The sequence below is a fragment of the Microchirus variegatus genome, assembly GCF_963457635.1.
Source record: "Microchirus variegatus genome assembly, chromosome: 5".
Classification (NCBI taxonomy): Eukaryota; Metazoa; Chordata; class Actinopteri; order Pleuronectiformes; family Soleidae; genus Microchirus; species Microchirus variegatus.
The window spans coordinates 18,858,935-18,879,775 of NC_139806.1; the positions used below are offsets into that span (position 1 = coordinate 18,858,935).

General features: G+C 41.0%; 1 protein-coding gene across 1 annotated transcript in view; it reads right to left on the bottom strand.

Moving 5' to 3' along the window:
- The window catches only part of adgrl2b.1 (adhesion G protein-coupled receptor L2b, tandem duplicate 1), a gene marked incomplete at its 3' end in the record, with an annotated part of 73,909 nt that overhangs the window by 23,139 nt on the left and 29,929 nt on the right, over positions 1 to 20,841 (bottom strand). Inside the window, exons 5-8 of the mRNA XM_083889400.1 lie at positions 11,344 to 11,643; positions 8,243 to 8,343; positions 3,733 to 3,918; positions 1,382 to 1,420 (exon numbers count right to left, since the gene is read on the bottom strand). Coding sequence (XP_083745526.1) covers positions 1,382 to 1,420; positions 3,733 to 3,918; positions 8,243 to 8,343; positions 11,344 to 11,643 — 626 coding nt within the window. The remainder of the gene's footprint in view (positions 1 to 1,381; positions 1,421 to 3,732; positions 3,919 to 8,242; positions 8,344 to 11,343; positions 11,644 to 20,841) is intronic.

The following is a 20,841-nucleotide window of genomic DNA, read 5'->3' on the forward strand; positions in this document are numbered from 1 at the left end:
ATGATAGAAATGTACTTTTATTCAGCATGTTTATCTTACTTACTCGTTTGTTTTTGCAGGTATTAAGTCACAGATCAAAGTTCATCCAATCCCTTTCTTCTGATTACTTACAAACTTAAAACATAAAGTTTATTGAATGCTTCTATATTTGGTAGAAATTCATCCAGCTTACATTATTCCTCAGCAAATCTTGACACAGAGACATGACACACGTGACTTAGTCTGATTCATTATCTCTTATTATGTTATGCCATTGCTTGAAGATAAGGGAACCAAAAAAAAACAAAAAAACTTTATTTTAGAAGATTTATGTTGTTTTTTATGTCTTCTTCCATGCAAAAGTAATCTAGTGATAATTATCTCAACATCCAGGGGTGCACTGCAAACAGAAACTGCTAATGGCTAATTTGGCATACTTCAACAGTGCCAATTTGAAGACGGGTGCAGGGTGGGTTCAACCTGCTGTGTTCGACGAAAAGTGGGGGGAAAAAAACCCTCATGTGTCTGTGCTCTATTTCAAAGTAATCCATCACTAAGTTGCTGAGATATTTCGGTCTGAATGAAAGCGATAAGAACAACTTCCATTTTTCTTTATTACCATGACACGCGCATGGCTAAAAAGACCTTTCAAACTCAGTGGAGGGGAAAATCATTTCCCTTTTTCTCACAAAAAAATCCTCAAGTCTAAACAACCTGAATTTGGAGAACGTCCTCCTGTGTCTTTCCATTATGCACTTATGTCTTTCAGCACAATCAAGTATGTCTACCAAAGCAGAGGAAAAGCTATATGTCAAGAATCAAAAATCAGAATGGATCAGATCTTAATGGACTTAGAAATTAATTCCACAGATAAAGCACACCTCCAATGAAGAGAAGAGATTATTATTTTTTTTTGCAGTGGGGACAACAGAGACGAGAATTTTACAATGTAAGCAAGTGAAAATTGAGCACTCTGCCACTTTGATCACACTTCTGGCTGACAGGGAGGTGCAATTACGACCGTGGGAAGGCAATTATTCACACAATGTATAAAGAGCTGACAAGAGAGACGAAGAGAGAGAGAAAACGAGCGGGGGAGGACGAAAAAGAAGGAGAGAGAAAAGTGGAAGAAAGATGTACGAGTGATAGCACACAGAGGAAGGGGGGAAAATAGGACAAAGACGGAGTGATATTGACAGTTGCATCCTCAGATGGACAGAAATGACAGCAGAACAGTCAGCCGAGTCAGATGAGGAAGCAGCCATATCTTTTACAAGCGGGATCACCAGGCACAAACTGTAACAAAACAATCAAGGACATTGCGAGTGACAGTGCTGCATGCTGCCGATCAGACATAGGGGATCAGGGGGATACAAGAACATGGAAAGCCTGGTAGTTATACCTTCATGTATGCCCTGCAAGTCTTCTCTCTTTTTTGAAGCTTTCCCATACAACAAGAGGATCAAGCACAAGAGACGGATTGCAGAAAGAGGTAGAAAGAAAACAGAAACCATTAAATCAAGCCACTTACCATAAAGAGACAGAATTCATATAAGAAAGAAAAAGATCAGGTCTGTGAACTACAACCTTAAAGTGATGCAACAGCGCTAAAAGCTTTTTGGGGGTAAGGGTGCTGGAAATCTAAAAATGAATATGAGTCACATAATAGTGAGGAAAAGAGATGAGAAATGCACAGCCCTGTGGAGGGAGAGGGGGAAAAAAATATGCTGAGACGAGATTCTGATGCTCCCCATTAGTGATGCTTTAAAGTATGTTGAGAAGATAAACAATGTGGAATGAGGTAATTTGTATTTCATGGCATGAGGAGAATAATGTGGCACTGCTGCTTTCAAAATCCCTCTGTTGGTCTCTTGGTTTTAAATAAGTTGCCATTTTCTCTTACTTGAGTCAAACCAGAAACAATCATATTCTGTGGCTCTTCCATTGAATAAGAAAAAAAAAATTGATAGTTATTTGTATCCACATTATCTTTAGAAACACACACACAGGACATTGAAATGGTTCTTCAACAAAATTGTTCTCATGGACATCCCAAATCATGAAGGTTTGTCAGGTTCGTGCGAGCTTTCGGCAATAAACCAATTTCCGTCATCTCTCAAATAGCCAAGTGATGGTGGGTGATTGGAAATTGGAAAAAAGATTTCCTGATTTGGCAAAAACATTTTTCTTGGCCAGACCATTTTGCAAAAAACAAAAAGTACAGTTGAGGAAAATGACCAAACACAGTATTGCATCTGCAACCAGAATCAACAGTGATGTCTCAAGGTTCTGGAGTGCATCTGTAATTCTACTGCAGAGAAGGTTTTTCTGGGAGAGTATAAAGAAGTCAGGTATCCATTATTGAGGGAAACTATTTTTGAAACTCAGACACGCGTGAGCTTTAAGGAGAATCAACTGGTACAATAACTTAGCTCTGGTTACAAATAAGGTTGGCTGGAAACCTAATAGAAATGTGTAATCTCGCTCTCTGAAGTCACTGCGAGTTCACACCACATGAGTATGGTGAGACAGGGGACATCTTTCACCAGGGGACTCTTATGTTTAGCTACGAAAACACATTTAATCGCAAAAACACACATGAAAAGTGACACGAGGAATGAAGCACGAAACCAGGCTAAATTAAGCTCAGTGTCGTGCCTACATGTCGACCACTGAACTTTTATTGAAGCCCTCTGTCTGTGATCTCTGTCACATTTTCAGACGTTGCATTTCTTTAGATTTCCTCTGATCTGGTGTAGCATTCCTGTTTGGGTTTTAGCATCTGTCGCTCCGTTCGGGGCTCTCTGATTGGCTGGGGGGGCTTGAGTCGTCGCAGAATCTGATCAAATTTCAAGCGCGCTGGGAATGGGATCGGATCTTGCGGCACGCCAGGAAGGCGTCAGTGGCCAGACTGTGTCTTTGAATACTTTATACGTAGGCAACTGTCGTTTAGTAATGACTTGCAAAACTCGTCGATGACTGACTATTGGGTCGGAAATTGTGTAGTTTTAAACTTGACTGTAAAAAGTTCGATGTCTGACAGCTGTGACAGACTGCACAAGCGGAATACGTTTCCGGAGATTGTTAATAGATTTTATACAGAGATGAACCAAAAACCTTTCATTAAGCAGTGGAACGATATCTTCAAATACATGACAGCATCTGAAGATTGGAACATCGTGAACAGAAGGGCAGAAACGACAGGCATAATTGTGGTGCAAATCACCTTGTTTACAGAGAAACTAGAAAGTCTGAATAACAACCGATTTTTCAAACTGTCACTCAACTCTCTATGGGATTGCCTGCAGCTGAGAGATGTAGGTACGTCTTGGGCCTACACTTTCCTCTTCAAGCGGTTGCTGAAGCTCCAGGAGAGAACAGTTCCCCACTTGTCAGCAATGAAAAGTTGTTCTCTGTGTTGGTGGGGGGCTCATGGCCATTAGCTCCGTTAAGATGGAACTGCCAGGTGAGCCTGTGTTTCGAAAGCCATGGGTAATTACCAGGGAGCTATAGAGGAAGGAGCTTCCCCTCAGGGCCAGACCAGCCTCTCGAGCCCCCTCACCTGTGTGTGTCCGTGGATGTGTGTGTGTGTGTGTGCGCGCGTGTGCACGTAGGTGAGTGCAGGCACAGGCTTGTGTCGCGGTAGGTGTCCTACTAATGAATGTCCTGAGTCATGCTTACACTGAGCTGGGCCAAGAAGGGGACAAAGTGTAATGAGAGGTTACAATAAGCCAGACAAGAATTTCACAGTACCTTGTTGAAGCTGCGTCCAGCTGAGTCCTTCTCACTGGGCCTGAGCTCCTGCAGCTGAGCATCCAGGATGTCCACGAGCTGCTCCATCAGGCGCACCGAGGAGCTGACGTCTCCGGCAAACACTGGGCCCTGTGTGTGGCGTGCCAGCTCATTGGCTAAATTAGCCGCATTTTCACCACTTCGAATCTAAAAACAGCAACAAAGAAATCAGGAGGGGTGTCTGGGAAGTGTTAGTGAAGCATGCCTGGAATGATGGTACTGCAATGTGAGGGTGAGATAGTCTGTTCCACATACAGTACACCTCACTCCTAATTCGCTGCAACACCGCTGGTTCAGATGGAGAAAGTCATTATGCGTAGAATTAATGCAAGAACGGGGTGTGCATGTTTAGCAGGGAACATAATAGACAACTGTGATACACGGGCTTAAGAAAAGAAAAGAAAAATCCCAGTGCTTGGGCGATGATGATGAGCTGTCAGTGTCGATGCTATCATCTATTATCAGTGTAATACAGCACTTCTTCCGTGTTAAAATGGTCTAATTCTTTGGATGTACCCACCCACGCTCCCCCAACCTGCCATGATTGAGCTGTGACCCAATTTCAAGCCACATACTAATTTACAAAAAAAAAATAAAAAATCAAATACAGTTCACCAGTCTTAATGGTACAATGCTACTGCGGTTAGTTTACAAGGAATCCTTCCTCTTCTCAGCTTTACACATACAGATAATGGAGCACAACAGGCGACAATCACAGTGTGCGATTTTGGGATGCCGTCACCAATTAAACTTCACAAAGAGGAAGCTGATAGAGATTTCATGTCTTATCATACAAACAATAATTACGAGTGGCTGAGTGGGAGGCAAATGTTTGCACAAATTTGCCCTCCAAGGTGTAATTCAGAGTCGGAGATATCTGAACGTTCTTACAGCTACAAAATCTCCCAGAGAGTCGACAAACTCGACTAATGGCAGCAAAACTACAACCACAGGCAAGTAAATTAAAGGGAAACAACACCAACACACTAATCCCATCAACTCAGTTAATTATACATAGTTTGTCTCTTGTTTTACTAATTAATGAGCAGATATGTAAGAATAATAATACCTCATCCAGTCACTAGTTTCCTTGCGTCAGTATAATGAGTACAAGCATGTGGGAGAAAAGTCTGAAAAAGCAGTAATTTGATGCTGGGTACAGCACTAATGTGTTTACTAAACTGAATAATTGTTTTTTATTTGTCCTTTGTGTTTTTAGCGTATTGCCTAACCCAGTGGTTCCCAACCGGGGGGGCCCGACCCCCTGAGGGGGGCGCCAAAGATCCAGGGGGGGTCGCGAAGCCCTCTTGATTTTAAGGGGTTTAATAATTTTAATGTAATTAAAATGTTAAATAAATGAGTAAGTGTTTAATTCATATATATGTGACAAAATCAACTAAATTCAAGGGCCACATTAAACATTTATTCGTGTATTTAAATAGGTAAACAAATAAGTTATAGGCCGATATCACGAGGAACAGAGCATTCCTGTGTGACGTGTACGCCTCTCGTGCAGCAGCCATTGCCTAGCAACATAAACAAAGCTCAGGCAGAGATGGCGAAGCGTCAGGTAGAGGAGACTGCGGAAAATGTCAAAAAGAAAAAGAGGGGCTTCCAAGAAAGTTATATTGAGTTTGGCTTCATAGAAGCAATGGATAAAATTAGAGCTGAATGTATATTTTGCCACGAGAAACTGGCAAATGAAAGTTTGAAGCCCTGCAAGCTGAGGCGACACCAGACAACTAAACATCCCGAGACGGTGGGTAAACCCAAAGAGTTTTTCATCCGAAAAAGAGAGCTTGTTGTCACTAGCAGGCCCCAAAACATAAAGGAGAGTTTCTTCAGGGCAGGAAGCGACCAGAGGCAGGCAACGGTTGCATCCCTTGAGTGCTCTCTCCTAATTGCCCAAGCCAAAAAGCCACACAACATCGGCGAAACACTGATTAAACCTGCGTGCATTAAAATGGCTGAGATACTGTGTGGACCGCAGGTGGCTAACAAATTTAAGACTGTACCACTATCCAACAACACAGTGAAAGACAGGATCGACAGAATGGCAGGGAACGTTGAGAAGACACTCGTTGAAAAAATCAGGACACGCCCGTTTTCAATCCAGCTGGATGAAACTACCACTGTGGCAGAGGAAGCAATTCTCATTGTGTATGTACAGTACATTGAGGAAACTGAGCTTAAACAAGACATTCTTATGTCTGTTAATCTCACAGCCACCACAAGAGGAGAGGATATTTTCGGTGTAGTCGACACGTACTTCACAAGGCACAATATTCCCTATGAAAATATAGTTGCATGCTGCACAGATGGAGCCGCCGCAATGATGGGGAAAAATAAGGGCTTCAACAGCCGTTTGAAGGAGAAGGCTCCGCACTGTTTAGTGTTTCACTGCATGATACACAGACACGCACTGGCTGCCAAACACCTCTGTGAAGACCTGGACGTAACCTTAAAGACTGTGGTCAAAATAGTCAACTTTATTAAAGCTCGCCCGGTCAACAAAAGGATCTTTGCACAGCTGTGTGAGGATGAGGCGCACCAGACACTTCTCCTCCACACCGAAGTGCGCTGGCTTTCCCGCGGCAGAGTGTTGGTGCGTTTCATGGAACTTAAAAACCAAATAAGTGAATTCTTAGCCGTTCATAACCAGAAACTATCCGACGAAATGACCGACGAGTTTCTCATTAAGACTTCATATCTTGCGGAGATATTCAGTCTGTACAACGAGGCAAACAAACGCATGCAGGGCGCGGATGCCAACGTAATGGAGTGTAAAGAGGCAGTGGATGCGTTTGTGCGTAAAGTGGAGTACAGGAAGAATAAACTGGGAAAGGGGGACCTGCAACAGTTTCCCTTGCTACAACAACAGTCAGGGGGGAAGTTATCTGATGCTTTGGCCAGACAATTCACCCGCCACATGGAGCAGCTTCAAGAGGATATGCACTCGCGTTTTTCGGATATTAATGAACATGTCTCAAAAGACGCATGGGTGATGGACCCATTTCTCGCTAAAGAAGAAGATGTGGAGCACCTCCAGGCTGAGGATGAGCTCATGGATATAAAGTCCAACTCTCTCTGCAAGCGATTCTATGATGAGCATGGATACAAGCGGTTTTGGCTTGTGAAAGGGCCAGGAGTCGCTCCTAGGCTTGCTCATCATGCAACCACCAGATTCATCTTGCCATTTGCCACAACATACCTGTCAGAGACTGCTTTCAGCGCTCTGGTCACCATAAAAACAAAGGCACGCAACAGACTTGATGTGCACAGTGACTTTCGTTTGGCTGTTACCAAAGTCACACCAGACATCCCATCACTGGCTCAAGAAATACAGTGTCAGAGCTCTCATTAAAAGCTAGGCTGCCTGGTATGTATGAAAATGAAATGAAAAGATGATCATAATACAACGAAAAATGTGTTCCTAGTACAAGTTCTGAAGTTTATGTGGTCATTTTACACATGTTTTTCCTCATTGCTCCATGCTGTTGCTGTTTTTTTATTCAAGCAGGTAATAATTGAAACATAGGGCCTAATAAAGGAAATTGTGTTTTTAAAATTAGGCCTAGGTTCTGAAGAAGTATAGACAGGTTATCCTCATTGTTTCATGCTGTTGCTGTTTTTTTAGTCAAGCAGGTAATAATTGAAATATAGGGCCTAATAAAGAAAATTGTGTTTTTAAAAATAGGCCTAAGTTCTGAAGAAGTATAGACAGGTTATCCTCATTGTTTCATGCTGTTATGAAATTACTGAAATATAATAAAGTATTTAATGTAAAAGAAGTTATGATGTTCCTTATTTTATTTTTCATGGGGGGGGGGGGGGTCACCCAAATTTACAATGGTAAAAATATGGGTCCCTTAAGAAAAAGGTTGGGAACCACTGGCCTAACCTAAAAAATCACTATAACACAAATGCACAATATCCTTTTTTGTACTACTAGTAATAAGCAGTAATCCATGGAATTGGGCTCCTGTTAATCATTTCTCCAAATGTCGTTGGACAAAACCTGTGAACCCTGTGTGAACCTGATGCTTTTAGTCAGGGTTTTTCCAGTCAGTTATAAAATAAAAAAAGGCGTTTCTTTCTCAGAATACCATATGTTGTAATGTTTTGCACGGTGTTGTACTCTGGGCAGGCGACTGAACAACTGTCAACATCAGATCCCTACCTGCATTACTGTTGACCATCAAAGCAGAAAACTGGCACATTGAAAAAAGTAAAGAGTGCAGTTATTGGCATTTTAACCTGGTGTTTTTAGCTGCTTTCTCTCTGCTACCACAACTACTGCTACAGTTGAAAAACTATTTCTAGGATCTGTACCACAGACCAGTTCTTCACTGGAATAATAAAGAAGTACAGCGAGGAAAAGGGTCAAAAGTTGTGACTCAGTGCTGTATTTTAGCTGGTGTGACATGCTTTTTCGCTGCTGTATGGTATGACTGACACGTTCACGGTTTACCTTTTGTGCCACTTGAGTTACCCAGTGGGAGGTGCAGTTGCTGAGGTCTGGTCCTTTGGAACACCACGTCCCTGCCACAGCGCAGAGGAAGGAGGCGATGCCTGCAGTACCACAGAATAAACACATCAGTTGGAGAGAAGCCAGAGTCACACTCAGAAAGCGCTGCTCCCGCTGAGCCTTCATTCGTCACCGGAAACTAAACTGTTTGGCAGGAGCAACAATTTACAAACAAACTAAAAAGCCTGAAAGTTGTATACATTCTGCTCAAATGAAAAATGTAGCATGGATACGAAAAGACTATCAGGTTCCTACATAGCTGACAGAAATAAATCAATACACACTGGTTTGTTAACTTTTCACAATTTCGAACAGATTATTTACATCTGTATAAATACAACACAGGACTACGCCTAATGAGCATTACTAAGCATGTAATATGTTTAGATTTGTATTTTGCTCCTTCACTGCAACAGGAAAAAACACTGTCTGTTCCTTGCTTTCATCCTCCGGCAGCCGCGATTTATATTGTGACAGTCGCGTCAGGCTCTGTGATGGGGTGTTGAAGTAACTTGTGAGCGATTCCTGTGTGAATATCATTGTTGGCTGAACTGGAGTAATGACTTACTGCTGAATTCCCCTACTCCAGAAAGCATTTCAACAGCAAGACAGGACTGTGAACACACTGTCCAGATTTAATTAAGACATTTCCTTCAGTTTCTTGAATGCTCTGTTAGCGGGGCAACATTTTTCTCCTTACAAGCTGATAAATCAGTAACTATGTTGACATAGGAGGCAAAATACTAACATTAACATGGCTATATTTGGGGATATATTTTTAAAGGTCCCATATTATACCCTATTTCTCCAAGTTAACCTAGTTCCCTGGTGTCCCAATGAACATGTCTGTGACATGCTTTGGTCAAAATACCATAAGAATAAAGCACCACAACAGTTCAATCACCCTGCCAAAACAGCCCTGTTCAGAACGCTCTGTTTAGTAGTATCTCTTTAAAAAGAGTGATCATTGGAAACGTGATCATTTGCACATTGCTGTCATATATAACATGTATCTACTGGACAGATAAATCCTCTGACGCTGGAAGTTTGTGTAGAACTCTGTGCTGCACTGTGGAGCCAAGAATAGAACTTTTCGCAGACTGAGCACACTTTTTCGGATACCGTTGCCCTCGCCAGCACTCTCACGTGTTTTACGGACAAAGCGGAGCTCCGTGAGACAACAATTCCAGGAATTTAGCGCATTGTGACGTCCCAGTGAGCGCGGAAGTTAACATCGCGTGTTTTATCTCCTGTACTTAGACTGAGGAGGACCACAAAAACATGAGTGAGTCATCTTTTTTTACACTTTGGCGACTGGTAGGGCCTCCGGAGTCCCAAATATAAGGATTTAAATGATTAAAAAGTTGATTTTGCACAATATTGGACCTTTAAGACAATAGTCTGAATTAGCAACAGTAACGGAAAGTGTATTTTCGAATCTCTGTATAAGGTGATATTGGTAATAAACTGACAAAAACGTGTTGCATTCTAATTTTAGCTGAATATACAAACCCTAAATACATGGCAGTGGATGCAACATAGACATGAGTCATAATCAGACAATAATCGCTACGTTTTAAATATAAATTTGAAAAATTCCCAAAATTTAAAAGATCTTGAGCCTCTTTGTCTGAGAGCTGCAGCCTGCTCGTCTGAGTTAGAGAGACTTTTCTCACGTCTTTTCTGTATTTACATTAAAATTCAACTGCTTGGTTTTATTTATAACCGCTGTGTAACGATCAGAGAAATGTGTTTAGTGTCCGTTTCACTGCTCGCTCTCTGCATTCAGCATATACTTTAGCTCTCTCAAACCACAGCTGCTTTGCTCGCTCTCTCTCTCTCTCTCTCCCCTCATTAAGCAGTAGCAGCATTAAATCGCAGTTTTAGTTACAGACATCAAACTGACCGAGTTCAATGCTCGTTAGAAAATATTGTTTTCTGTGAAGACATGAGCTGGGGTTTTTTTGGCCCGAGAGGCGGAGGCGAAACCTTGCAATAAAATCCCTGGTTTTGATGAGTGTGTCTGCAGCTCAGTGTGTCTGTGGAGAGGAGAGAGAGAGAGAGAAAAAAACCGGGGAGCAGCTGCACGCAATATACCCCAATGTAAACACTATTGTCTAATCCCACAACCCCACGGTCTGGTCGCGACCCAGCAGACTGATCAATGATGAATGATGAAATGGCCTCTGTCACAGTGATTTGTCTTGCAGTAAACTGCTGTGATTGGTCAAAGTCAGGGAAAAAAAAGTTGCACAGACGGGGCAAAAATGCTAAGGTTACGCAACCGTCACGGTAATTGGTTGAATTTACGTTAATTGTTGCTATCGTAACATCGCAGATTCCTGGAGGGACTGGAAGAAGCAAAAAAAAAACAAAAAAAAAACACTATGATAACAAGATAACAGGCGCCATTCCACACAGTGTGTGATTAATTGAATTAAAATTGCAGAACTTTTACTTATTGGTACTTTTTCTTAACCCTTAGAATACGGAGCATTTCAGCTGCTTTTTTCCATTACTGTGTTAAAACGTACAGTATATAGCTTATGAGATTTGGATATAATATTACATTGGTTTTTTTTTCAGCACAACCTAAGCATTCTAAAGAAAAAATATTTCATAATCACCCACTATATAAACACACCTGAGCAAAATGTACGTCACAGTTCAAACTTACATAAACGGTGTAATTTTATGACTTATGCACAATTATTGCTACTTTATATCACTACTAAAACACATATGAAGACAGAAAAAAAATGCATTTTTTAAAGCCTGAATATGTGACCTATAAACACACACCCCCAGGGTGTCCATATTAGGAGTTGTGTATTATTCGAACGGTCATTTCCAATAGGTGCACCTGGGAACACTAAGGGTTAAGTAAATAATATTAGATAATGTGAAGTCCACAAGTGTTCTATAAGGCTTGTGGGCAGAATAAGAAATATTTATAGAACACTGTGCAGATGTAAAGACATGAAATGGCAGTATCTAACATGTCATTGGTATACACTGTACACACAATCCAGATGGTGGCCTACCTCTGGTCCCTTTGGGGCAGGGCCGCTCCACAGTGGTTCCGGCGTGGGTCTGAGGCCAGTCAATCGCTCTCCTCCTTGTCACCTCACAGAAACGTCTCGGTGTCGGGAGCAACTCTGGTACAGTCGGCTTAGCTGTACTCGTCCCATGAGTGTCCTCAAAGGGATCTCTCCCATCTCTTGGATCCGCCCCTGTCACCGTGGTGTTCGTGTGTCCCTTTGCAGTGGACACGGCTGTGGTGGTCAAAATTGCAGTGGTCTTTGGTATGGATGATGAAATAGAGAAATCTTCAATCGTTGGCCCTAGAGCGAGAATAGAGAGAAGCGATTAGACCTCAAGTCATAAATGTCCTTGTCGTGAACTTGCGTCACTTCTGGCTGAGGGGGAGCTGCGACTGCTTTGAGTCCTGTGGCTTATTTGTTACTTGCTGCTCATAATTCCAGGAAATAAAACCTCCTTTCTGTTCCTTACCCAGACAAAATCAAGGCAAAACTGCCAATGCGACACTATCCGGCTCTTTCTATTTTTAGTATTCTTAAGAAAAGCAGTCATGGTGAGGTCTCCTTTGACAGAGCAGTGATTTCTTCCCAACAGAGTCAGTACCACGGGCTGATTAAATGTCAACAGCGAAGACAAAGCCTGCTTGCATTTGACTTTTTTTCTGCCAAGTTCATCTCCCGAACTTTAATAAAGCTGGTGTCAAAAAGAAAAACACATAGCTCTGAACTAAAACCATACATCAGCAATAATATAAAACCCCTGCATATTCAATCCACACTAACTCTGCAAAGCAAATCTGTGTATGACTGTGCAAATGCATATGTGTTTAATCAATTGCTCTGGTGAGCTCCTGCCAAATTTCACCGTGAGTGCAGATGGATGTCTGCTGAGAGCAGAGGCGTCGCACCAGGGCAGGCAAAGCACGCCTGGTGGCCTGGTGCCCCAAGCTAAGAGGGGGCCCCCAAAGAACAGCTGAGTGTCCACAGCACATGAGGATTTAAGGCTATGACTGTCATTTTCATTACAAAATATATCAAAAAAGTATTTTTTCCTTGCCTAAAGAGCAAACTTATTTGGGCCATTGAATTCCTGCAGCAGAATTTCTTCATAATGCTGTTTTGACGCAGAACTTATCTTTGTCAATTAATGGCAGTGACTTCTTACGTGGACATTACACTTGGTTGTAATGGAATTGAGATTACTTGGCGATTAACGGTGCAGCCTTGCTGCCAACATGAATAAAACAGAAAATACCCTGAATGTTTGTGTGTGCATGCGTGTGCATGTCTACAGGGACACGCTGTACACTGCTACTTGTCTCCTGCATGAATGATCATACATTTTTTACCCACAGCCACCTGATTGTATTTAGAGATAAAAGCCCCTGAACACAATGAGGTCTGCCGCTGTGAAAGGCACCACAGTGTTGTCCTCAGGCTCCCCGGGTCCCTCTGGGAAAATGCAATATCATACTATCTGACACTCCATCATCAAACACATATCTCCATTTCCCGAGGGAGAACGGCGACAAAGCCCACATTTCACATTGGCCTCTAATCAGCCATTCAGCTGAATCATTGCGTCAGCCGAGTCGTTGAGCTGAAATCTAGAGATGTGGTCAGAAGGTCTTAGCTGAGGGGACACCATGCTCCTGTGATGATTAAAATAGAGAAACATCTTACACTGTGGCTTAATTGTTACGTTTTACTCAATGACCTTCTCCCTGGCAGGGACCCTGGATAATTACCTTGCACTTATCGAGTCATTGTGTCACTTTCACCTACACATCCACAGCTTGTCCGGGATGTCAGCATGGCTGTGGAAGTGACAATGGACATGTGCAGCTACCATGCGCAGCAGGTGATCATTAAGCCTCAGTTAGCAGCAAGAGTTAAAGGTGCTCAGAAATTCTCTTTAGGGAGGAGGTAAAGGTGAAAATGCCAATGCATTTCCAAAAGAGGACCAGAGAGGATGTGGTGAATTTACATCACCGGGATAATCATGAGTGGAGAAAAATGGAATTGAAAATGCTATTCTGACTCGCCAACATGCAGTCCTAGTGATTTATTCTGAGCTATCACAAGGAGAAGTGTGCATCTTTCCAGTCCATTAAAAAAAGTAAAACATGTCACACTAAGCAACACATTTTTTTCTGTTTATGTTAATGTTTTTGTTAACTTTTTTGGTAATTATTAGGAAATGTACACAAATACGGACAAAGATATGCCCACTTCAAGCATATTTTTGCATTTATCGCCATATTGCCCCATACTTTGATTCCAATTTATATTGTTTAAAAATGTAGTTCACTGCTGTGGAATCTGATTAAAAGCAAACAAATAACAGGCAATAACAATAGTGCAAGAATGATGCCATAAAAATATTATGTATCGCAGGTGAAAATGTTCTTATTGACTCGGGAGAAGTGAGATGATTCATGACCTGACACAGTTGATTCAATATATGCATATAATGCAATACAAAGGTGAGGGTAATTGGTTTTCAGATTATTAAACCTCTCTGAGCAAACTTCTGCCTTTCCACAGGCTGATCTAAGCTCTAATATGCCTGCATCACCTGATTAACCTGCTCCAGAGACCATATTAATCCAGCTCAGTCTACACCTGACACTCACCACCAAAATTATCATAGTGTCAAGAAACATTTAGTTCTGTTTCCTCTTCCTATTTGTTCTTTTAATGATTCTTCCTTTGTTTTGCCAAAGACTTAATGAATTATTTTTCAAGACAACTTTATTTACTGATTTTTAGAAATGAGGGGTGGGGTCTTATCTTATATCATGTGCTCATTATGATAAAATTATAATCATATTCAGAGTAATTGATACAAGAAAAAAACATCATAAATTGCTTACAAAACATCCAAACAACATATTGGTTGGTAAAAGTGTGTTTTCATGCTCTGAGACACTTGTTCATTGTCTCGCACATGTTCACTCTTTCAGGCAGAATCATATCGCTTTAATTAGCAGTGGGCACGCCGATGTCGACCGAGTGATTTCTTTTTAATCAAAGACGCGATACAATCTTTGTGCATGTTTATAGACAGCATGACTCGGGTTTCACACTACAGTGTGACTGTGACTAACATGAAAAAAAAAAAAAAAACATCAAATACGCTGCCTATCTGCTCAATCCTACATCAAGTATCGTGCTTGTCAGATGTCAATGCATCTGTGGGCTTATTTTGATATCTCTGCGCCACGCACTGCAATTTTCTTTTGATTGCAACGAGAAAATTCTCCTCCAGTGAGAGCGACGCGCCCTCTGATAGCACTGTGAGAGGGCTGCACCAATTAGCTACCATTTCTCTCAAGAGGCGGTGAAGTCACCCTTTATGGGCTATTTGACACCACGGGCATACTGCGGCCATATGCTGAATAATACCTCTTGTAAATAATGGAAGAGTTTGAGATTGAACACTTGACAAATGGCTGTCACCGGAGTCTAAACAGCGTACGTAAATTAAACCAGAGCTAAAAGCAACGAAAACCATTACGCGAGATCATCAATCAAGGCATGAAGATGAAGCAGAATTATCTCTATTTATAGCCCCCCAGAGTCATTCAGGCATCTGTGAGGAAGATGACAAAAAATATTAAACTATAATCAGATGATCACGAACTTAGATAATCTGTCTGTCCTTGCTTTTCATACCACGGCATTAAGGCGAGACAATATATTGATATTATATCAATATCGTGACATGGGAGAACGATATTGTCTTTGATTTTGGATATCTCTATATCGTGATATGGCATCTGTGATGTCTGTTCCTGGTTTCAAAGGCTGCTGCAGTACTGATCTCGGGGCGTCTAGTCAAATATTATATTTCTGATATTAAATCATCATAAAAGTGTTGATCAAAAATACATGGAATCGAAATGAAAGGATGTGGGAAAAAGTCAGTAGAGGACTCCTGTTGAAATGCAAGCCCAGTTATTTGTGTTACAGCAGAATTTTTAGTATATAACAGTATATTACAGTCACTTTTTCATGAGCTTGGAGAAACAGTCCCAACAGTGTCCAGATTCATATTAAGATGTATGAATATATATCTCATATATTGGGACATAGCATAAAAATACCAAGGTATTATTTACAAACCAGTCCTACAAAGCACTCTCTTCCTTCTTTTTAAAATCTCAGATTACAATGCAATGAACTCAGTGGTGAAAACTATCTACCTGTCCATACAAACTCCAGAAGAAATGGATCATAAGCCGCTTAATACCTACTATTAGGGAACTGCAATGGCAGATCACAGTCAAACATACGCACTTTTAATTGGTTTTAAATTGTGAAGATGAATCACTTACAAGGCTAATCCTTCCACTACAATAACAAACAGACACATATAGTTGAAAGAAAAGATGCAGTGCTCCAGAAAAAGAACTACTTACGTGAAAATGATGAGCAAATGCAAGAACAAGAAGAGAACACTGTAATTATACCATATGGTGCTGTAAATACAAGGCTACTAAACCAGCAGCTGCTATCCTTAGTGTACAGACTGTAAACGGGGAGAAACAGTAAACAAAGTTTAAGAAAAATAAAAATAAAAATGTAAAACATCAGTTTGCTGTTTCATGGTGGGATATGGGGGGGTGGGGGGGGGGGTCACGTGTCTGAAAGGAAACAGCTCAGTAATTTTCTGGCAGCCCTAATCTAGTTTACTTGAACTTCAGTGAAGAAGTTTTGCATATATAATGCAAAAAAAACTCTGAAGAAATCACAAAATGTTCTGCTTGAAGGAGAAAAAATGCAAACTGCCAGTAAAAAAATAAAAACTATAATCATGAGGGAAACAGCCATCTCCAAAATATCACCTCGTCCACTGTAGATAACAACGGCAACACAACTTCTTGCAGAGTTATTTTATAGAGCTCTTTGTCAAAGCTCTCTCTTTCAAATTAAACCCCACTGAGCCCTCGGAGTCTTATTTTCTTGAATCAAAATAATGCACACGAGCACTATATATATATATATATATATATATATATATATATATATATATATATACATATATATATATACATATATATATATATATATAAATAAATAAATATATATTTATATATATATATGCTTACTTTCATCAGTTGACCTGTCAATCAACAACACAGCTATAATAAGGTAAAATAAATTATGTTTATCTATGTGTGATAGGAACATACTTGGTTTTGATGGAAAACAATACAAATGTAATCATAGCTTATAGTGTAATTAAATGTGCGATTGCACATTAAAATTAAATTGTGATTGTCAAAGTAATGTTTTTTTTTGAGAAAATGCATGATTGATGAATTAAATTATCATCAGGTTTTTAGCCAGCCGGGCGTCCGGGTGTCTTGGGGACGCCCTGTCCTGAAAATAATACAAAATTAGACACAGACGCCTGATTTTAGGCAGGACGCCCTAAAAGACGCCCTTTTTTTTCCTCTCGTTTCCCCGTGTAACTTCGCTGAATGTGATCAAAATTATTACGGTTATATTTATCTTGCCAATAAAAATGTTATATTTAGGGATGCACCGGAAATTTGGCGGCCGAAAAATACAAAACCACCAAACGATGTTGTGATGATGAATCCTAGCTAAAAGCCTGATTATCACCTATTTCCTATTTTAAGACAAAAATGTATTTAGGGCCCAGTAAATAAATAATTAAGATTTAATTATAGGAAATTCAAAACACACAGCAAAAAGTGCTTTTTCTTTTAGTGGAACTTTGGTGTTGATATGAAACTGCAGTTGTATTGAAGTGAACCTTGAAGTGGTGCGTTGACATGCAAAGCCCGGCTTCATCCATCACTGCTATGAACGTCAGGAGTAACTGTTACACTGAGGATGTTCTAATTATACGAACGCTGCTGAGCTCTAATCAACCAACTAGTCAACACTAATGATGCTTCATATAAGATACCTGTTCTGTGTGCCAGGTCCATGCTGGGCATTTCAGCTTGACTCAATACCAAAGCTGTCTCAGAGGAGGAGAAACACAGAGATTTACAGTCGGTTTGTCTTTACTTACAGAGCCAGCACTGGTAATTAATGACAGATAAATAAATCCCACAGGACATGAATTTTACATTAGGCTGTTTATGTGCGCTCATGCTGTACTGCTTTTATTTAAAGCTACATCATAGGAGCGCACAGCTTGGCATGGTAGGTAAAGGGCCACAAGACAATTCCTTCAGTTTCTACAACAGTTCCCAATTAAAACACAATTGGATTAGTATCCCTGCTGAATGCAAAACTCAAGTTATAGTGAATTGTTTGCAGGGCTCACTGCTTCAGTGACACTTGCTCTTTAAAGAGCAGTAGACAGAAAAAAAACTTCTGCCGGACATATCCCGTTTCAACGTGGGGTAATTCATGAGACATGAAACCGAATCCTGTGGAACGGCAGACGTAGAGCAGTCACAACTAGACCGTCTGAGCCAGAGGAAGGCGGCAAAGCAGCTCACAATAAAGAGACATGCAAGGGGACAGAAAAATATATGGGCTGACAGAAATACACTCCAAGCAAGACGAGGACGTTCTGTCCTAATCGTCTGTGATGTCCACTGAAAGAATTTCCTTTCTGCCGTATTTGAGCAAGAGGAACAATTAGAGCTCTTTTAAATCTTTTGAATTCTTTACTCCAGCCGCTGTTTCTGTTAGCAATCATTAAGCTTCAGAGGCTGGAGCACAGGCTTAGTGAATGATACATCTGTAAATGTCCTCTGTCTTGAACACTAACCTGGAGGCATTGTTTGGGGATATTAAAGCAAACTGAAGTGCAGCGAGGTGAACAGCTGGGTTCAGACACAAAATGGCTGAAAAAAAACCCCAGACCTCAGTATTGTGAAGATAGATACTGTGGCTTGCAGGAAGATATGAAATAGCATTTTTTTTCAACATGGAGCCAAATTATACCCATTGCTACCAGGTTTCTGCGAGTGACTATACCGATCAATCGTACCTCGAACACAAATTCATTTTCTTCTTGCTCCTCTTGTTAGTTTGAAATGCTCTTGGCAATTACTGTCTCTTCTGATTGTGCTTTGTCTAATTTGTTGGACTGAAATCCATTATCTTTGCACATCACAGAGAAAGCATTACCTTTGTCCCTCCACGTTCTTCTACAGCGAGGTGTGTGTGTGTGTGTGTTTTTTTTTTTTTTATCGGCACGCACCTCTCTCAGAAAAAAAACCTCAGAGGAGGTGGAATATTGATCATTGCTGTTTTGTGTTCACAATGCATTAGCAGAGGACGTTTTCTTTAAATGCGTGTGAACTGTTTGGAACAATAAGCAAAAAGATCAATAATGGAGAATGCTCTTAGCTAATCACTTCAACCATGGGCAGAATTCAGAAAGCCACAGTGTTGCAAACATTGAACATTAGGTTAAGGAAATACTGTCAAGTTGCTAAGGTCAATTATGTTCTTCTTTGATCACTTTGCTAAAACTCCCTTAATATAAAACCCTAATCCTGCTGGCACCACAGCGCCTCTCTGGGATGAGCATTACAGCCAAGGTTGATACTTCTGACAGAAAAGGACACCAGCACACACTGTGTTACACTAGTTCTACAAAGCAGCGAAATATACTGGGTTTGGAGTTCGAGGTAACTTCACTTTGCGGTCGATGAATCTTAATGGGAACAATTAATTTCCTTTACGCCTCAAGTGCCCCTCAGTTTCAGAGAGGGAGACATTATTTCAGCACCATTAGATTACCCTGCAGAATAGGTTGTTTAATTCAACGCCATATCATGGCCAGCAATAAATCCTAATAGCTACACAGCAAAGAAGTTAAAGGTGTAAGTATGAAAAAAACCTAATAAAGAAGAGCCAATTATTTTCAAGTGCCATTCAAAAAAAAAAAGGTCGGCGTGCTGCGACTGCTGCCGCCACCGCTGCCGCTTCTGACCGAGGCATCTTGAGATGGCTCTTCGCTCCTTCTTGAACTCACACTATTTCAAAAATGTTCCACTAAAACACAGCTAATGAACCACACTGACAACTTCCGCTGCACAGATTTATTTTCCAATAACAAAGCAGTGGCAGGAAACAGGTACTTAGTATAATAAGTGAAATCCAGAACCACGTTCTGTTGGGTTCTGTGATTAAACGTAATGTTCCCGCAGCAGCAAGTGGCAACATCGTGCCTATACGTGGCATTTATGTTTACTGAGGCATTACAGTAGCTGAGAGAGCACATTAAACCCTTCATTGAAAAGGCTCTGTGATGGCCACTTTCTCCCAGAGACTCTTTTGAGACAAGGAGGCTAATTATGATAATTCAGCTGTTAATTACATTTACATACATCAGGAAGCGAACAGTGGAGCAGGCAGTTTGCATGCATGGAAAACTCATTAGAGTTTGAGTATTTTTCATATCTGCTCTAACGTGCTCTTAATTGAGGGTTCAGTTGTTCTGAAAAAAAAAAAAACAGACAAACTCGGAGCTCCGTGCTGGTGTCGAGTTATCAGGGCAGTGGAGATTCCAGGGAACGGCAGGAAAACAAACAGACGCGTTGACAAGAGGGCAGAGTTCGGGAGCACACAGCCTCCATTGAGACATCAACACCAACCCCCCTTAAACACCCCTGGTCAAGAATCAGATTTCCCCACGGCTAACCCCCCCCCTCCCCCCCTGAAAATATTCACAAGTTAAAAATCATAACCTAATCCAGACCAGTGCTTCGGAGCAACCCGATCTTCTGAAATAACCCGGGTCATGGTCCCAGTTTCCCCACTTCATAAAGGAGACTTAGCCTGGCTCAGTGGGATAAGGTGGCTGCAGTCAGGTAATTATGCCCATTATCAGCTTCATGTAAGGTCCATGTCTGATGACACGTATGTCGCCCCTAAGCAATTCACAGATTAATTTAAGCCCCCAGAACTGCCTCTCAAGATTCTTCACTGTAATTGATCCCCTACCTGCCGAAATCTCTTGCCACAAGATCTCGATTCTATGCTGTAGAAGAGTTCTGGTAAAAGTCTGTCTTGCATTATTTATGATAGTTATTGTACATGTTTTTTTTTGCTGCCTTATCTCGTGATCAAGTAGACGATGGTAATGCTAGTGTAAACTGGTTCGTCAACTGCCAACAGAATCCACAATCCACAGAAGGATAAGCTGTTTCCTGTTTGCTATGTTGCAATAACAAATGGTAACCAGCAGCCAGGTTCAGCGAGTGTGAACCAAGTGACACCCGATCGCTACGTTACCATAACAATCTGAACATCTCATTTGAATAAGGTATTAAATAAGTGCTGGATATTAAAGTATTACAAGCTGCCATTCTTTATTTATCTCTTGAACAAAGCAAGTAAAGGAATAATCAATAAAATCAATGGACCGCATTTAAAAGAAACGGATTATGTAGTCTTAGTCAAATCTAAAAGAACAGGTCAGGGTCAATATTTAGTTTTGACCCCTTTCATTTGCCTTACATCTATTGGTGGGTGATCCCTGTCACCTCTCACTGA